Genomic DNA, 20,562 nt, shown 5'->3' on the forward strand with positions numbered 1-20,562 from the left:
ATAAAAACATGTTTAGAAACTGGCTTTAAGCCTGACTGTCCGCAGGCTGATTAGTCAAAATGCCCTCAACCACGTACACGAGGTCTAACCCGAATTTGACAGGGCAAGAAGCTAGGTAAAATCCGAGACAGGCGCTATAATATTATATAAAAGATGGAATAATTGATGGAAATGGCTGGCCAACCCCTGTCCACCCGAAAAAAAGGTGAACAGTTTTGGTGGTGTGACATATATTTTTGCCAAAATGCAGGTGCTTTACTTGACCATTTTTGTTTTGTTTCTATTTCCAGACCCAAGAGAACTTCGACGAAGTAAGTTGCCTTTGTGATCTCTGAATTTTCACTTGAAGTACAATGTCGGTCATTTTCAGATCGGTATACATACAATGTATGTCAAAGTGTACTATAGAAGTTTATTTTCATTATTTGTGAACCATGATCTTGAGCATCACTGTTCATTTCCGGCACTGCATACATGCACAAAACAAAAATATTACTATAGTGAACTGACAACTTGAACATAAAGTCCCGGTACACAATAGTGACGGTACACAATTTTTGCGGGCCCAGCATGCCAGGTACTTTTTAAACGAAAGGATTCTTGTTCACATGTGTCACAATCAAGAAAAAACTCCCTGAGACGGATCATACGGTAGTATTCCGTGAGATTTACAATACCTGAGTGTCAATTTCAGTGTCAATCGAACAGTAAATAAATCTACATCACACTAGGCATGCTATTAATACAGTACACGAGTAAAATGATGCACAATATTAATGTTTACAACCGACTATGAGTGCGCCCTTTTCCGTATCACAATACATGTCAAAAGGCCTGAAAATGGGTGTACTTTGCCTTATATTTTATTCATAAATACCTAAGACAGTTTACGCATTCCCATTGGTCGAGAGCCCGTCACGTGGCCGGTCTTAAACGGTTGATAAAGACATGGCTAGCTGGTCTTTAACGCTTTTCCAGTGTCACATGAAATTTGGACTCCTATGAAATCCGGTGCCTTTTAACGTTTCATTGGTTATGAACGTTCAAATTCCTCCCGTATGCATGCGCAATGTACTACCAGTGAATCAGTATTTCATGTAGTCTGGTTCCTCGACCTGACAATTTCCCCCGACGTACGTCCACACGTCTAAATTGTAGGTCAGGCAGCCCCCATGGCTAAAAATAAACATGACGGCATTGACGCCCCTTTTTCAAAGCTCGGCTTCGTTTCCGAACTCGCTTTATCACTTAAAGCTTTTAACGTTCCGATCAAATTTTTAAAATAAATCACTTGCTTCATATATCATACAGTTATGATATACAGTTTTATACTTCTGTAAGAAAACATTGACTTATTTTGACCTGGAATCTTCAAAGTTAGACTCCCAAATAGCACTGTTAGCAGGCGGAGCTGTATTGAGACCACGCCGAGTTTTGGAAAATGCCGGTAACGGTCGTCAAATTCAAACTAGTACATGACGCAGCAAAATGTTTGCCCCTGAATTTAAGTTTTCTAAATAAAAGCAATGGATATTAATTATCAACTTGTTTTTAAAAGTTTTTAATAAACAATTAGCATTTAATACAACCTTTATTATACTCGGAAATACTCGGGCACTCTCCGATTGTCGCCGAAAAGAATTCGGCAAACTTCGGATATTTTCGGAAAAAGGAGGAATTCCTCCCGTTTTAGTCACGTGACGTAAATTGTAAAACAAAACAAAGTGACTTGTGAACTGACATTTTTAAGATATATAAAGTCTCAAGTGATGGAACACGATTTGGGGCAGTAAGGTATACTTTTTACATAGAGAGGTTCTTGGTCACATGTGTCAGAATTAAGGAAAAACTCACGGAGACGGATTCTACGGTAGTATTCCGTTAGATCTTGACTGAGCTCTGCCTGATTCACAGTACAGGGAGTAGGACAAATACTGATTCACAAAACGGGTAGTGAAACAAAACTTAATACCCTTGGAGAGAGGTTGATGTTCAGGGTCAGATATGGATGAGAAGGAAAGGTTAAACTACGGCACTGTAAGGGGGTGGTGGTTGGTTGATCTCTTGGCATTTCATGTTAACGGAACTACAACTTCTCCACTGTCATATGTAATCCAGTGGCTTTGGGTTCACTCATTAGTTAGTTGCTTGTATACGTATATCACCATTGAAATTCATTCTTGAATTCTACTGGTAGTTCTTACTATCTATGTGTACAACATAGAACTTGTTAAACTTGCTACAACTATATATGATTATATGCTAGGAATAATTATATTTAAAATACCCACTAGGAAAATCTAAGTATTTGGAGAATACTTATGAATAAACGGATACATTATCAAACTAATTAAGAAAGAATCCTCTAAGCACTAACAATAACACTGACATCGATAAAAGGATCATCATCTTTTCCTGAAAAAGTAAAAGTGCAATATCGGTGTAAAACAATAATTTACAATAAAGGCAAATTTATAAAACAGCAACATGATTAATAAGAACAAATCATAGGAAAACAGAAGAGAATTCGGGAACTTACCTGTTTCAGAATAAAACGGTATAAGCATGACTGTCCGCAGACTGAAGTCAGAATGCCCTCAATCACTTACATGAGGCCTTACCCGAATTCGACAGGCCAAGATGCTAGACCGACTTCAAGACAAGCACTATATATATATTAGTTGGCCACAATTTATGAATTATTGACGGAAATGGCTGGCCAACCACCTTCCAGTTCCAACCCCCCCCCCCAAAAAAAAAGCGGGAAAATGCAGGTGCTTCCTTGACCATTTTTGTTTGTTTGTTTTTATCCAGAGCGTGTAGCGTTTAAAGATTCAGCATTTAAACGTCGTGGACGTAAGTTGTATTTGTATTCTCTAAATTTTCACTTGAAGAACAGTTTATGTCCTTTTCAAATGGGTTCATATACTGTCAAAGTGTACTGTCCGTGCTTATTTTTATTATTTGTGAACCATGAACTTCAGAGTTACACTGATCGTTTCCAATTGTAGATACTAAAGCACTTCTGAAAAGTATGTTGCCTTGTGTTCTCTGAATTTGCACTTGAAGTACAGTTCATGTCCTATTGAATGGTACACACACTGCCAAAGTGTACTGTACATGTTGATTTCATCATGTGTAAACCATGATCTTGAACATTCACTGATCGCTTCCCATCAAATACATGTAAAAACAAAACAAAGTGACTTATGAACTGACAATTTGAAGTAAAATATAAAGTCTCAAGTGATGGAACACGATTTGGGGGAGTAAGGTATACTTTTTAAACAGAGAGGTTCTTGGTCACATGGGTCAGATTCATGGACAAACTCACGGAGACGGATCCTACAGTGGTATACCGTTCGATCTTGGCTGAGCTCTGACTGATTCACAGTACAGGGAGTAGGACAAATACTGATTCACAAAACGGGTAGTGAAACAAAACTTAATACCCTTGGAGAGAGGTTTATGTTCAGCGTCAGATATGGATGAGGAAAACAAGTTAAACTACGGCACTGTAAGGGGGTGGTGGTTAGTTGATCTCTTGGCATTTCATATTAACGGAACTTCAACTTCTCCACTGTCATATGTATTTAAATTGGCTTTGGGTTTACTCATTAGTTAGTTGCTGGTATACGTATATCCCCATTGAAATTCATTCTTGAACTCTACTGGTCACTGATTTATAGTTCTTAGTCTTACTTTCTATATGTGTATATTCTTTTCAGATACCAAATTACGTCACATATTGAATGCGATTATTGTTTGTACTGAAGTTAGTGCCAACTAATTTATGAAAACACAAACACAATCAATAGTTCTCTATTAGTAAAAAAAAAAAAAAACAGTCCTATAGCTGATTGTGTCTTTGCAATTGTACCAATTGTACATAAGACAACATTATCCAGAAGAGTTAAACGTGCTACAACTATATATGATTATATGCTGGGAATAATTATATTTAAAATCCCATCTAGGAAAATCTAAGTATTCGGTGAATAGTTATGAATAAACAGATAAATAATCAAACTAATTGAGAAAGAATCCTCTAAGCACTAAAATAACATTGACATTTATAGAAGGATCATCATCTTTTCCTGAAAAAGTAAAAGTGCAATATCGATGTAAAACAATAATTTACAATAAAAGCAAATTTATAAAACAGCAACTTGATTAATCATAGGAAAACAGAAGAGAATTCGGGAACTCGCTTATTTCAGAATAAAACGGTATGAGCATGACTGTCCGCAGACTGAAGTCAGAATGCCCTCAATCACTTACATGAGGCCTACCCGAATTCGACAGGCCAAGATGCTAGATCGACTTCAAGACAAGCACTATATATAATAGTTGGCCACAATTAATGAAAATTATTGACGGAAATGGCTGGCCAACCCCTGTTCACTCCCCCAAAAGGAAGTTTTGTTGGAGTGTGATATATATACATTTGCAAGAAAAATACAGGTGCTTTACTTTACCCTTTTTCCCTTTAATTTCTAGTATGCGAAGCAGAAATGATAGTAATCGCCTTGTCTTCTCTCAATTTACAATTGGGGAACAGGTTTTTGTCTAATTGGTACACATGGTTTTCTAAGTTGGGCTATTCACAATGCAGTGCGCCACCAAAATTTGCCATGGTGAGTCCATTTTGCAAGTTTACGGTCGACAAAAATAGCCCATTTGAGTGAGTGTCAGTAGACAATTTGAGTAAATTTGTTTTAGATTGGGGCAAAGCGTTCTGCCGCCTTACTAAAAACATCATATTGATAAAAAGAAAAGAAAGGGGCAAACAGATCCTCGAATCTTACGCCTACCAAAATACTGACGGGAAAAACTAACAATTTCAAATGTCCCGCGTTGCGAATTTGTCGACCATTTCCCAAAATGCACTGGGGAAAAAATAACTCTCCGTGGCAAACTCTTGGCGGCAGTGGCGTAGCCACGGGGGGCGTGGAGGGCGGCAGCCCCCCCCCCCCCGAAACTTTGTCGCCTCAGTCGCCCCCCCCCAAAAAAAACCCTGAGATTTAGAGTTTCTAAACAATTATCATCGATCTACATGACGCCCCCCCCCCCACACTGAAAAATTTCTGGCTACGCCCCTGCCCGGCGCGGCGGCGCACTGCATTGTGAATCGCCCGAATTGGTACACATACTGTCAAATGGTACTCTCCGTGCTCATTGTTATCATTTGTAAGCCATGGACTTTAGCATAACTGATCGCTTTGCATCATGTACAAAAAGTGTGAACTGACAATTTGCACATCAGTTTCAAGTGATGGTACACGATGTTTGGGAGTACCGGTACCCAGGTACTTTTTACATAGAAGCGTTCTTGGTCACATGGGTCAGAATCAAGGAAAAACTAACGGAGAAGGATCCTATGCGGTAGTTTTCTGTGAAATTTTGGCTGAGCCCTGTGTGATTCACAGTACTGGGAATGGGACAAATACTGAGACCCTCGGAGACAACTTTATGTTCAGCGTCAATATGGATGAGGAAGAAAGGTTGGAAAGGAGTGGTGGTTAGTTAGTATTCATATTAACGAAATTACGACCTCTCGACTGTCCTGTGTCATTCCAGTGGCTTTGGGTTTACTCATTGGCTAGTTACTTTGTCACCATAGAAATGTATACATGAACTATACTGGTCACTGATTCAGTTTGTACAGCCTATACGAGCAAAATGCTTTTCAGACACAAAATAACATCATAATGAATTCAACTATTGTTTGTACTGAAGCAGTTCCAACAAAACTGTGAAAAGAAACCCAAATGCAATCAATAATTCTCTGTTAATGAGCAAACTGTTGGTCCTATAGCTGACTGTCTTTTCAATTGTATATAAAGAGCAAAGCACTACAGCAGATACATTTACTAAAACTATATGATTATCAGCTAAAAATAATTATATTTTAACTCACTGGGGAAATCGCAAGTAATTGGTGAATAGTTTAATAAACGGATTAATTATCAAACAGTGTGCCCATGTCCACATCTAGTCCCAAACAAAATGACCTTTCTATGCCACTAGATAAAGGATATAAATGGATCAGTCGGGAAAGAACATTACACTTGTGCCGCGTGCGGGAACGTAGCAATACCAGATTCAAATCTATATGGTTTACATATAATTAAGATAAACCATGGTAAAAACCAGTTTTGAATTAGGTAACTATTCGACAAACGTCAAATGTATGTATGTAAGTTTATATTTGATCATGTACTTAATATGTTCTAGTGAACTTGTTCCAGTTGTTTGAAAAATGGGAGAAATATTATGAAAATGTACGTAGCTTTTATCCGCGTAGGCCTAATGCATCTATCTCAACGACTTTACTTTCTGTTCGCCATGCATATATTTATATGTACATCACATCGAAACAGATATGAAAAAGTTTAGAACCATAGGTAATCAACATTTAAGTATTTTTCAAAGTTATTTTTTTAGACAAAAGCAATGAAATACCTGCTCATGGGGCTATAGTTACTGACGTTATCAACATGTATATTTAAACTGCCTTTCTGTACAGTGCATGTATGTTCATAGTTTTTAACTGAAAGCAAATGTTGGTTTCACAGTATTGTTAAAGTGACTTTTTTTGCCAGTTGTCAGAAAATGGAAAAAAAACGTACAAAAGGGTGTATCGCTGTGTAATGTTTTTACATTCATGTACAAGGTTTGCATTTCACATCTATCCATCTCAGAAAAAAAAACTGAGTTGGCTAGTCAATTTTCAATGATTTCAACCCACGAAACTGTGCTTGCTGTGCATCAAAACGAATTATGAGAAACTTTGGAGTCCAAGGTTATCAACGTTTCAGTGCTTTTTAATATTTTTCTAGCCCAATCTAATGTAAAAGCTGCTCAAGGAGCCATACTGAATACATTTCCAGGCTGGAAGACATTTTCTCTTCCACGACCTTTTTAATGTAATGCTACAGTTTATATTATGGAAGAGCATGTCAATTAAATGAACTTAATATGGCACATGGATGTAGATGTACATGTACAGGGTGAGTCTAAAAAAAGCGGAACCCTTAACCCCCCCTAAAAAATATATATATATATATATATATTTCGTATTAAAAAAAATATGTAGCACCAAAATTATAATGACTTAAAGAGAAAACATTCAGAAACTACTTTTAGATAAAAAAAAAAAGCCTGAAATTGCTCAATCTGTTCAAAGAATGTCCCCATTTTAACACAATGACCCTAAAACCTGTTTCGTCCAAAAAAAGAAGAAATGTATGGTTTGTTCTAACTGTTTAAAACAACAAAGAAAACAACTGTCAACAACTGTAGTACACAATACTTTTATTAACAACCCTGCTTAGGCAAACAATATAATTTATACAATCCACTTTTTTTAAAGATGGGCTTTCAAAAGGACTTTTGTGAATATTTTTAACTTTTAAACTGAGGTTTTATCGCTAGTGATGTTTGAAGACAATTGTGACGACGACTCTTGAAATCGCATTTTTGGACAAAAGAGGTTTTTAGGTTATTGTGTTTATTGGCTTATTGGCTTTCCAGTCATTATTATTGGTGCTACATATGTTTTTCAATATGAAACATATTTTGGGGGGTTTTGGTTCTGCTTTTTTTTTACTCACCCTGTCTTTCGATCAAGAAACTCGATTACACGATCCAGCTTGGTCGAACTATAACAACAGTTGCATTCTGTAAACCAGACACATAGTATTATTCCGTGCTCCGCTCACATTTGTGGAATAACTTACAGTATCAAAACATTGTATGAGAAAGTTAAGAATTAGGTGTAAGCCTTTTTCGAATTGTTTTCTAGACGTGCCTGCTGAAATAAGGAATCAGGGAGTTTATCAAAAAGCACTCGAAAAAGGCAGTGCAACAGTACATCGCACACGACTGATGATCGTCGGTCAAGAACGAGTTGGAAAAACTAGCCTGATGAGGAGTCTCATTCATGCAAGGTCTGTGTTAAATTAAAGGTTAATGAGATCCATTGTGTATTGCATACTACTGGATTATAAGAGACAATGGACTTTTCTTTTTTTTTAAATTTTTTTGCTGGCGAAGACGAAGGGGCTTACTTGCTAAGTCCTTTTGTATATGTGTATTCACACAAAGGGAAGAAAGGTATTCCGCAAGTCAGCCTTTGTAAAACGGTACCCCATGGACAGAAATTCTAAAGAAGAGGGAGAAAGGGAGAACAATGCAAGTTCCCCCCAAAACTGCATTCGTAAGGTTTTGTTTGCTCACTTTACATACACCCCAAGGACAGACAGACACAGATTCTTTGTCTTTCTCTTGTATTGAAAACGGCCTTTGGTAGTGCCAGTTTGTGTGCTATAGTATATGGGATAGTGCTATATTATAGGGACAAAGGTAAGGACAATGCCTTGTCTTCGAAAGTTATATAAAGTACGACTGTGTGCACACAGTCCGTTTCATCAGGATATCTCAAGAATTACTGTGTGTATCAACTTCAATTTTGTATGTGAATTGTCTGTTAGATTTTGACCCTACATGTCAAAGGTCAATGTCATTATGGTTAAAACATTAGAAATGGTTTCAGAAAATATCTCTAGAATTAATTGCCATATCAACTTGAAACTAAATCGGTATCAATTAAGAAAAGGAATAGTGTTCGATGCCGGCGTAACTTTATTATAAACCATACCCCAATGTAATAATGAAATCACGATTTCCGGAGACCCTGTTTATGGTTTTCAGCATTATGACTCATCATTTGGAGTCACTGAGGCGTGGACGACATGGATCAACTTTTTTTGCGAGATTTAAGGCATTATTATGCCCTATAAATCCTGACAAACGTGTTTGTAAGGCAAGCAAGATTATCTTAAATGCTACTGTTTAACTAAATTGCGTTGTTGTCTGTTGGCTAATGGGCTAATGCATGTATAAAGTTATATTATATACATTATTTAGAATTTCAAATTTGCAAAGAAAAACTGAAAGTGAAACTTTAGAGTGGGATGGGGCGAGGGATACAGCTAATGACCCCCAATATGGGCAATACATGGAAGGAGAGGGAAAAAGGCCCACAGTGAATGTTTGTTATCGAAAGTGTATGTAACAGTGGAAATGCCATTAATAAACCCAAAACTTTCTCACTCGTTGAAACTACCCCTCCCCCTTCAAACAAACTGAATTTAGTGACTCGATTACTGGAACAAGACTGGAGCATAGATCTCTAGATCGTACATTTATTTCAAGCTAGAAAGACTTTTTCTTTACAGTTTTAACAGCAATGAATTGTCAACAGAAGGCGTCACTACGGACTGCACCATAAACATCATTTCTGCACAATCTTGGAACTGTAAAAGAGGTAGAGATATTACAAGTCATGATTTGTTTCTTATGCATCTAATATGATAGTGTTCTTGGTTTGAATATAACATTTTAAACTAATAAACTTAAATACGTTTAGTTACGGCTGAGGCAGAGGACAAATGTTTTTTACCGTTTGGATGGGCATTGTTAACCTAACATATAGCAAGGAACACCCTCTTATAATTGGACACCCGCAACCCATACGGTGTATCTGGTGAACAGACCCGAGACGTAGGCCTACTGATATCACACCATGTTCGCACAAATTAATTCTTTCGAGAGCTAAGTTGGAACAAGGTGATAATGCGCCACCTATAAAATTGGCAAGAAGATGTGTAAACTAATAGCATGAGACCATTTTGTCTTAGGGGTATTTGAAGCCATTTTTTCTGTAGAACCAAGCTTTACCCTTCGTCGTTGGCGCGCATTTTGCCAACTTTCTTGATCAAATTAGCATTGGGTGTGCATTTACAGCCTGCACGCCATGGACAGTGCTATAATGTGCACAGTGCTTTAAGACTATGTTGGTGAAAGACAAAACGTTTAAGCAATGTCCATGTAATTTGAGCGCTATCAGTTTTCATTTCTCCCTGCACAAGGCCGGACCCAGAACAGAATTTTTTTCTGGGGGGGGGGGGAGTGTTTGGTCCCAAAAAAGTGGGTCAAGAAATAGTGAGCGACACCACGAAGTTGCAAGTGGACTTGAGTTTGCACCGCGCGCGCGTATTTTAACAGAAACAAGTGATTTTCGTTTTCACAAAGTAACACTCATCTTAAATTCACCAGCTTGAAAACTTTTTTATTATTTTTTTGTTTTTGCAATCCTATAATAATACGGGTTAATCACATTCTTGTCAAACGTTTTCAAACGTTTTTATCCAAATAGCTTTTCCGTACAAGTGTTGTAACTTTGTGAAAACGAAATCTTTCGCGCGAGTGTCCGATATGCGGGCGCACAGTTGAGTGTTATGTCGTAAAACCAAAAAATTAATTGAGCGGTTGTCACAGAGTAGCTCTTATGTGATCTAGGGTGTTACCTCGTGGTATCGGTGACGAACTTTTCCGCCCAAAATGTAATATGAAAAGCAAGGGAAAGGGTTGCATATGAATTGCTTTTATTGATTTTTGTGGGTGGTGTACCCAAAGGCTGCCTTTTTGCAAAGTTACAAAAAACTAAAATTTGGTAGTTATTTTTTTTAGGGGGGGGGTGGCCCCTGTGCCCCCCCCCCCCCCACCACCACTTCTGGATCCGCCCTTGTTCAAGCCTAAAAGTCTCTCGATCGACCTTGGCACAGACATGTTAAATTTCCGTGCTTGTAAACTATATTACACCGTATTAACTCCTAATGACGTGCTGTAAATGCATGACGAGGGATCATCAAACGGGAATACATAAGTGTATTTTTTATTTAAATGTTACACTGTTTTCTAAAAACTGACTAGGGGTGGCATACAGGCAGAAGGCACAAGGGTGCCATTATCGCTGCACATCGTTATGAATACAAGTGTTAAAACCTCGAAATTATTACCAAATGAAAAGAAAAAATCATATACAGAGCAAAAGAAAGAATCCCATTTTTGAATTAATTTGCTGAAAATCTAAGCCCTTTTTTGTTTGTTTAAGTTTATGAACATTTTGTTTGTAGCCTTCTTGTAGACTTAAGGACTGTTATTAATTGCCACAGGACGCTTCATAGGAAGTTTTTGACGTCCCAATGTAGTTGGGTTAGACAAGTGATCCGGGTTAGACAAAATGGACAATGCATATGGTTAGACAATACATATACACAGTTTTCCGAAAATTATGTTATGTACCTACGTTTTGGTAGCCTGTAGGAGGCATTAGGAAAAGCCGACAGTTTGAACGTTTGTGATGTTTGTTATAAATCGCGTTCACTTTGGCAATTTACAGCGCGTTCACTTTTTGGTTGGCATTGTTATGCCCTTTTCCCAATTTATTTGCAAGACTGTTTGTAGGTTTATTTTTCTAGTGAGTCGGTGTACCTTTTAAATTGTTTCGTTTAAATTGTATAGGTGATTCAACCAGCCTCAATCGCGAGTTGATGATTGGCCTCGAAAAAGAAAAAGATAAAGTAAGTTACCAACAGCACAGCAATAGAAATACACAGTTGACTACTGTCTGTACAAACTCAGCCGGAAATGTTTGTTATATAGTTTTACATAAAGTGGAGCATGATCCCATTTTATGCTGAGTTGCCAACGATAGTGTATGTTCACTATTACCGAAACTTTCCGGTTGTTGTAACACAGTTTGTTGGGGTGTACTAAAGTTTGTTTTAACAGAGTCAGCTTTTTTTTTCTCTCCAAATTAAACTTTCATCATAACTATTCAATCAGAAAAGCCCCCTTTTTAATAAAAAAGTATAGACATGCAGAATATCAAATTCAAACTTCGTACATGTATGAGGGTTGGTCTTGGAGCCCCTTAATAGACTTTAAGCTGTGGGCCCCATATGTAAAGGTTAAGGTAATTATTGTTTTAAAAATGGACTCAGCGGGGCATTACATCATTCTTGTATCTTTTACAATATGGGCCACGAAGTAGCATTAAGGATAACAAAGGGACCCTTGTAGTTAATTCCCCTTTTCAACCACATATATTGGGGATATTTTACATATGGTGCATGTATTATAAAGTATGTTTAAATACAATTGCAAATTCGGAAGAGTGCCAAAACTCTCATTGCAGGTTTATGTACACTTGTATTTTCTAATGTCCCGAAAGCTTTCACATTGCTCAATGAATGTGACACAGTAGTTATGCTTTTTCTTGTTAGCACATTGATATGGAACCATTGCAGCCTACCACTACACACCAACTACAATCATCATCAGCAGGTTAGCAATATTATCATGTTAAGAACTGTTATGTTTTCACATTTCATTCAAATAAGAGTGTTTAGACCCCAAATGGGTTCACGTCTCAACCACAAACGCAACAGGACCGTTCTACATACTCAACCACATCCACAACTTGCTGTTGCAACTGCAATTGTGAAGTTACACAGTTGTGCATTTTAATAGGGACTGAAAGCAATGTGATGTTTTTTAAACATTGTTCAACCAATTAACTGATTGTATGATAGCTTCACAAACCCAGACTGAAACACAACCAAGTGGCACTACGGTAGAGTCAACATCTGGTGGAAAACATATACCGGTATCAAGGTTATCCAAAATCGCTGAAAAGGCAATGTCTGAGGGAGTAAATACACAACAGAATGCAGAACAGCCTACACTCAATATCTGGGACTTTGCCGGCCAAGATTTGTACTACACGACGCACCAGGTAAGCTCTATTTCTAGCTGCGGACAGCAGCTCAAGTCGTCGTGTCTCTCCGTTAGTTAGTTGGCGGGTTGGTTGGTGGGTGGGTGGGTGGGTGGGTGGTTGGGTGGGTGGGTGGGTGGGTGGGTGGGTGGTTGGGTGGGTGGGGGTGGTGGCTGTGTGGGTGGGTGAGTGGGTGGGTGGGCGGGTGGGGCTGGGTGCGTGTACAAACACTGCCTTATGGGGTACCGGAACAATGGGAGGTACACCACAAGGAATACCCACCGACTTGCGGGGTATTGTTTTGGTACCCCACAAGTTTTTCACAAAATAGATATATGGATTTTAATCAAAAACTAGGAATTTCCAAGGTGGGTTGATTGAGTTTTAGAAAAGAGATATTGAGTCCGAATTTCAGCCCAGGAAATTAATTATGGTTACAATAATAGCATTTTGACATAAGTGTGCGACTTTGCAAAATTTTAGTACACGAGAACAAAGGAAGTACCCCACTTCTATGCCTATGTAAGCGTGGGTGATTGGGTGGGTCGTTGGGTGGGTAGGTGGGTGGTTAGTTAATAGTAAACAAACATTCCAGCCTTGCAAGGGTATAAATCACCTGGGTATATATCAAATCGTGCTCTGGCCCTCTGTTGTGTCCACCAATTTAATGCAGTCCTGGAAAATGGGGTCACTAGGGTCAAAAACTGATTTAAGTCCATTTAATCCTCCCAGGACACGCACCAGGCCCGTAGGAAGCTAACAATAATTGTACAGGCTCATCTCATGGCAGGGAGCTGAGTTGATGCGAGCGCGTAGCGCGAAGCACTAACGGCGTCGGGTTCGGGGCCCACTTAAAGGCCCCCACAAATTTTGGATTCTAGACGCTCTGTGGTGCGATCTGAGGCAATTTCTGATCATTTTAACCCTTTTTTGAGCTATCATTATTTAAACATATGTTCTTAGCGTGAGAAATCCAATGTCGGCGTTAGAGCATGAGAATAACCTGAAATGTGTGAGTGTTACGCTCAATGCGTGAGAGTTGGCTGCAGCCTGCCAACTCCAATGGCAGGCCTGCAGAGGCGGATCCAGGATTTAACCCAATCCCTCCCAAAATAAATGTAACCGAAAGCCTCTCCCCAAACACTATCAATATTTGTACAGAGATACATGTGCACGCATAGGGAATTCTATTCTTCGTAATTAGTACAGGACACCTTTTGGAGCACTCCACAACTGCAAGTTTAACCAGTATATGTCACTTGATGAACTTTACATAAATTGTCAAAATTAAATCATCAAAATTTGGCCTATCGCAGTGAAAAGTTTTGGACAATTGCTCATCGCAAATCTTTTTTGGATCTAGACGCTCTGTAGTGCAATCTGAGGCATTTCCTTGCCACTTTCCCCTGACTTTTTGAATGAAGTGTATTCGTGTTTTAGTGGGTGGGTCATCGCTCTTTATCTTGATCCATGATTGTGTTCACAGGGAAAGGGCGTAATCATTCATGTCGCCATGCACTACAAGTTAAGTTAAATTGAATTTAACCATGAATTTTAGTTTTCCTCAGACTTGTACTTGTGTTTTCTTAAAACGAAGTGGTTTTCTAGCTGAGAAAAATTGCAAGAAAGAACCGGTTTTGTGCAAGCACATTTCAGGGAATAATCCGTTGATGCTAATTTCTTGTTAGAAAATTCCAAAATAATTTCAAGAAAGTTGCCGCCGTGAATCAGAGATTACGAAGGGACGGAAAGTGGGATTTGCTATCAGCATCAACAAGGATGTTCCTCATTATTTACCTTTGATGGGATGTAAATTAAATAGGAGGACGAGAGGCCCTGCGGGCTGATGTATTTTTTAGAAAGCATTTTTTTTTGTGCAATCAGCTTGTAGGGAAGATTTCCGTTTATTTAAGACTTAATTCACAGGTATGGATGACAGTGTATGGACATGATTGAACTGCTGAGCGTATTTGTTATTTTTCTCCTCTTTCTAAAAATATGCATCAGCTCGCAGAGTCTCTCGTCCTCCAGTTTGATTCACATCCAATAAAGTAAAGAATGACGAACGGCCTTGTTGATAGCAAATCCCACTTTCCGTCCCTTCACAAACTCTGATTCACGGCGGTAATTACTTTCTTTGAATGATTTTGGAATTTTCCAACAAGATATTAACTTCAACGGATTATTCCCATAATTTTGCTTGCACAAAACTGGTTCTTTCTTGCTATTTTCTCATTTAGAAAACCACTTCTTTTTAAGAAAACACAAGCACAAGTCTGAGGAAAACGAAAATTCATGGTGGTGGCCAAACGCCATTCCGTTTAACTTAATATGTACGCCCTTTCCCTTTAAACACAAACACAAAAACAAAACAAAACACAAAAAGAAACCAAGAAAAATGTGGGGGAGGGCAACAGGGGCCATGCACCTCCCCTCCCCCCGCCCCTAAAAAAAGCCCCCCCCCCCCAAAAAAAAACCTTTTTTTTTTTTTTAGTGCCATCGCAATAAAGGCAGGCACTGTGTACACCACCATCTGTTCCTTAAAAAAAAATGGTTAAAGAGGTCAGAAATAGACTCAGATCGCACCACAGAGCATCTAGAAACCTAAAAAAAAATCCGCTCTTGGGGCCATGCAAGGCCTTTCATACATTAAAAAAATAGGCCTGTTATTATTGGTGCGGCTACAGCCGTACCTGCCGTAGTACTTCCTACGGCCTGTCACGCACACATACACACGCAAGCGTGTATTGTGGGCTCCTATTGTCCCTCTTTAGTTTGTGCTTTAATTTTTTAGGAAGACCTATATTTTTTTAACACGATCGTCAATTCGTCGCGTTTTTTCCATACTGGCGAACAGGTTGCACTGCGCCTGTTCGACAGTATGAAAAAAAGCAACGAATTGTGGACCTTCGGGGATTGTGTACCATATTGTCCTCTATTATTTACACCTATGTACATGAACAGCCTCGTTATTCGGGATTTCTAGTTGTTGTGCACAAGTTTCAACGATTAAATAGAGAGTTTATATTTAAAAAACAGTTTTATTCAGGACATTTCTGGATACGGTATTAACTGAAAATACGTTGGTATATAAGTGCTTTTGCAAAGTTTCGATTTTCTTTTCCAAATAAAATTTAAAGGAATCTAGTGTCCTGTAACAAACAAAATTGCTTGTTTGTTTTGCAGGCCTTTACACAGTTAAAAAAAAAGCGGTTTTACATAGCGCGCTCCAGTTCAAAAGTTTTGAGCGAAATGTTATAAATATTCGTATCTAATGATACTGTTTATACATTATGTATGTTTGTTTTTTTTGGAATAATGCGTTTTGTATTCGCCTGGTCCACCGATCCCAGCTCCGCGATGATCGCTGGGCTGGTTCGCGACACTGCATGCTTGGTGATCATAGTCGGCCTACGTGCAGCCAGGCCTGTACCGCACTCCTTTGTTCTATCAGAATCTATGCAATTGTTTTCCTTTTTTCTCTCTCCACTGAATCGCAAACCCGTGTTTTTTTGCGGCACGACACCTAGACTTGGTGCCAAGTCGGTAATTGTTTTGTGAACGGTAACCGGTTACTGGCTCCACGCACGCACAATATATATCGCTGGATGCAGTGGGCGTAGTCTGGTTCCCAGACCAAATGATGCTGACTATTGATGTCCAATTACAGACTTTGCGAATGTGTTTTTAATTTTGTACACATCATACGTGAGTATTTTGAATCGCTAGCGAATTCTATGCAAGCATTCTGATTGGTTCAGATTCCAGAGTGTATTCTAGTCCGCCACGGAAGATCATTCTATTACTTCGAGGGCTTGCACTTTGTGTTGTGTAACATTACAAAATCATTGTATGACATGCACGATTCAAATAAATCAAGTATATCACAATGACACATTTCATTTTAATACACAATTGACCTAGCTGAGTATATTAGTCGTTTAAACGTCGCCAAATCTGCAAACATGCCCCCGACGTATTGAGAAGAACTCCCCATGTAAAGCCCCTGTCAGACCTTTGCGTAGCCTAATTCCTTATGAGTTCCTTATAAAAAATTTCAATACGCAGTCGTACGCTCAATTAACGTCGAAATGTTTTGATCACTTTGACTTATGAGCGACGCACATCTAGCGTACAAGTAACGAATTCAGCGCATCCATTGCGTATGAGATGCGTATGAGTTCCGTCTGCAGTGCACAACATTATTTTTCGGGCTGCGAATAGGTCAGTATGCAGTGCGCATGCCGAGCGTATTCCGGATGCAACCGACTTATGCCGACCGCATGCTTGACGCACTTCTGAGCGTATCCCGCCGCATTTCCTCCGCTCGCCGTCCAGCGTGCGTTGCATCTGCGCTGCAAGTACGCTATGTATACGTCCAATACAGGCGGCTCATATGCTGACAGGGTGCGTCACGAACACATATCGTACTCGTAACGCACTCGACCTATGCGGGACCGATGCGCTGCGTATTTATAACTTATGACCTGCGTAACAGCGAACGCAGCGTAGTTGTGTGCATGCCCAAAACTATCCTGCGTACTGGGCCGTACCATGCGTATATCTGCGTACATAAAACCTACACAAAACAACAGAGATGCATATGAGGTGCGTGTTGTGCGTACGACTGCGTATGAAAAAAAAGTCAATGCGCAACTCATAAGGAATTAGGATAAGCAGAAGTGTGACAGGGCCCTAACGGAATGAATGAATCCTCATTTGCATAGCGGTGGGCGATTGGATCTCACTGCACCGCAAAAATGCACTGCATATGCATTGCGCTGATCGCATATATGAATACCGGTGCAAGAACGTGATCGCCAAGACGTTAGATATGTCGCAGCCGCAACTTGTATTGAACCCAAAGCTAGACATAATAAACGCAACCCGGTCGATGACGTACTAGTCTTATACCATCCGTGCCGATGGAGTTTGACTGAAGTTTAGGGACAAAATGCAACTATCTAACGACTTGTCATCAAGTCTACACGACGACGTGCATGCGTATACCGTATAGACACAAGTACTGCATTATGCATGCACATTATATGTACAGTTAGCTCCATGGTCTGTACAGCTCCACCTAATATTAATAAACTGCACTGTCGCAAATGCGATGCGCACACTAGGTCCTACTGGCTTCAGACCGAAATAAGGCGAGTCCCGCTCTTAATTCAAAACTTCAAATAAATTAATTAATTTTGTTTCGTTCTATGTCTCTTTGGAAAGCTCATGACTGTTGTAATGCCAGAAAATTATCAATTCAAATTTAAAATCTGTTTGTCAGTGTGTTACACCTACTGGCGTAGCCAGGAATTTTTCAGTGGGGGGGGGGGGGGGGGGGGGCTGGAACATTTCATTGGGGGTGTCATGTAGGGGCGTCAATCGCTTCTCAAAATTGGGGGGGGGGGAGACATACCTTGATCAGAACTGATACCAGCGCGAAGCGCGAAGCCTTTACGGCGTGGGGGTTCGGGGCCCGCTTAAGGGCCCCGAAAAAAATGGATTCCAGATGTTCTGTGGTGTGATCTGAGGCAATTTCTTACCACTTTCCTCCATGCTTTAACTAATATTTTCTTAGCAAAAGATAATTATTTGAACATCGTTTTCGAGGTTGGAGTCATTGAATCAGCTATCGGTATTCTGAGCTATAGGCGTGGGGTTCGTGGCCCGCTGAAAGGCCCCGAAAAAAATTGGATTCCCGATACTCTGTAGTGTGATCTGAGGCAATTTCTTACCACTTTAACCAACAATTATCTTAGCACAAAAGATAAAAAATTTAAACATAATTTTCTAAGTTTCCTCAGCTAAAGGCATCAGAAAAAAATTTGAACATTGTTTTCGAGGTTGGAGTCATTGAATCAGCTACCAGAATTCTGAGCTATAGGCGTGGGGTTCGGGGCCCGCTTAAGGGCCCCGAAAAAATTTGGATTCTAAATGCTCTTTGGTGCTATCTGAGGCAATTTTTGACCTCTTTAACCAATATTTTCTATTTTCTCTGGGGGTGGGGGACATTTGATGTTGTGTCCCCCACCCTTCAAAAGTGTCCCCCAGGATTGACGCCCATGGCGTCATGTAAATCAATGATAATTTTTTTAGAAACTCAAAATCTCAGAGGGGGGGGGGGCGACTGGGGGCGACAAGGTTTCATGGGAGGGGGGGGGGCTCGCCCCGCCCCCCCCCCCCCCCCCCCCCCCCCCCCCCCCCCACCACTGATTTCAAGGAATTATAATTGGTCTATTATTATTATTTAGCTTATATGAATGGAGGAAAAAGTTTGTGCGTGGCCGATTCCCGTGATATCGCTGACTGAAACTGTGTGACCCACGGACCACCTGTCTATAATACGTGTTCCGTGGTGTGAGCGAGCAGTGCAGTAGGTGTTAATACGCATTTTAGATTATCATTATGCGCTATGTCACGCCGGTTGTCAGCTTACTGGTCCGCGGTCGCCGGTCGAAGAATCGTTTCTCAGTGGTCATAATGTGAATCGTTCGCGACTATTTAGATTGAGATCAATGATATTTTTGTTAGAAACTCAAAATCTCAGTGGGGGGGGGGGGGCGACTGGGGGGCGACAAGGTTTTATGGGGGGGCGGTCGCCCCCCCCCCCTCCACGCCCCCCGGTGGCTTTGCCACTGGTTACACCCAAAGAGCACGTATACATGTATATGCCAACTTTTTTAATATCACCAAGTATGCCCATGCATTTTACTGCTCGATTCCTTCTCATGCTCAACTCAAAAGACTCGAGACTGCACGTTGCAGGCCAAACTGAACAGCCTTCCTTTTATACCCTGAAACTCTCCGTTTCAATTTGAAAATAGGGGTGGCTATCTAGACCAGACATCACATGTTTAAGTTTCCCCACCATGATGAACATGTATCCCCTCTAAACTAAATCAGTATTTATTTTGCACATTTTAACCATTCAAACCGGAAATAACGTGTAGTATACGTGTACATAAAATGTACTGACATTTATCATACCCCAAACAGGCTAACAGATGCATTTTCTTTTCAAATAAAAAGGATGAGTTTACTGAAAAGGCTGAATTTCATTTTTTTTCTGTTCTGACATTAAAATATTCACAACTGGGCATTGTACAATGAAATAGTTTCCGGCCAGATCAACGAGCGTTTGTAACTCAACAAACGCAAATCTGTAGCTTTATTTGAACTTTTTGGGAAATTGATCGAATTGTATGGAACTTCAAATAATTAAATAAAAAAGTCTTCTACACTATATGGCACTACCCAATGAAAGCCTACCTTTTATGCAGTTGAAAACATTTAATGATTGCCAGTTTTCTTGGGGGGGGGGGGAATAACCAGAACACTTTCCTTATTGATCTTTTCAAAGGTACCTCTCCAAAACTTAAAGCCATCAGTATTTGCAAATGTGCATTTCTAAATGTTCTTTTCAACTTTCCTTTTGTTTGAATATACATGCAATTAAGTACATTTAATCTTCTTGTAGACATTTCTGTCTTCCCGGGCGATCTACCTGGTTGTTTTCAACCTCTGTCAAGATCTTGACAAACCAGTGCCAGTCCAGGATGAGGTAAGATGTAAAGATGTAAGCACAAATTATCTTGCATGTAACGAGATACGTATCAAAAGTTAGTTTCAGAACAATAGCTTTATCGTGTTTCAGTAGTGATCTAAATTAGTTAAAAGACAACAATTGAACACCTTTCGAAACGATATATATATCCCGAACAAACCATTTGTGTCACATTAATTATATGTGCTCATATTTCTCTGCCGGCCACTGTTTGGCCTACCGGTGCTTTGTTTTTTATACTTAGAAAACATACTTTTATATGGACTGATTGATTTCTTGCCAATTTGGTCATCATGTTGATGGCAGTTAAGAACAACTACATGTACATTGTTCTTACAAAATATCACAATATTTTAAAACGTAATTGCAG

At 39.6% G+C, this 20,562-nt stretch overlaps 1 protein-coding gene across 1 annotated transcript in view; it reads left to right on the forward strand.

Moving 5' to 3' along the window:
* The first annotated feature begins 5,340 nt into the window (after positions 1-5,340).
* The window catches only part of LOC119731902 (probable serine/threonine-protein kinase roco8), a 45,064-nt gene continuing 29,842 nt past the window's right edge, over positions 5,341-20,562 (forward strand). The window contains exons 1-7 of the mRNA XM_038205188.1: positions 5,341-5,521; positions 7,808-7,952; positions 9,243-9,331; positions 11,371-11,429; positions 12,135-12,195; positions 12,444-12,646; positions 20,106-20,189. Coding sequence (XP_038061116.1) covers positions 5,341-5,521; positions 7,808-7,952; positions 9,243-9,331; positions 11,371-11,429; positions 12,135-12,195; positions 12,444-12,646; positions 20,106-20,189 — 822 coding nt within the window. The remainder of the gene's footprint in view (positions 5,522-7,807; positions 7,953-9,242; positions 9,332-11,370; positions 11,430-12,134; positions 12,196-12,443; positions 12,647-20,105; positions 20,190-20,562) is intronic.

Source organism: Patiria miniata, unplaced genomic scaffold (assembly GCF_015706575.1).
Source record: "Patiria miniata isolate m_02_andy unplaced genomic scaffold, ASM1570657v1 HiC_scaffold_24, whole genome shotgun sequence".
In the NCBI taxonomy this organism is placed as follows: domain Eukaryota; kingdom Metazoa; phylum Echinodermata; class Asteroidea; order Valvatida; family Asterinidae; genus Patiria; species Patiria miniata.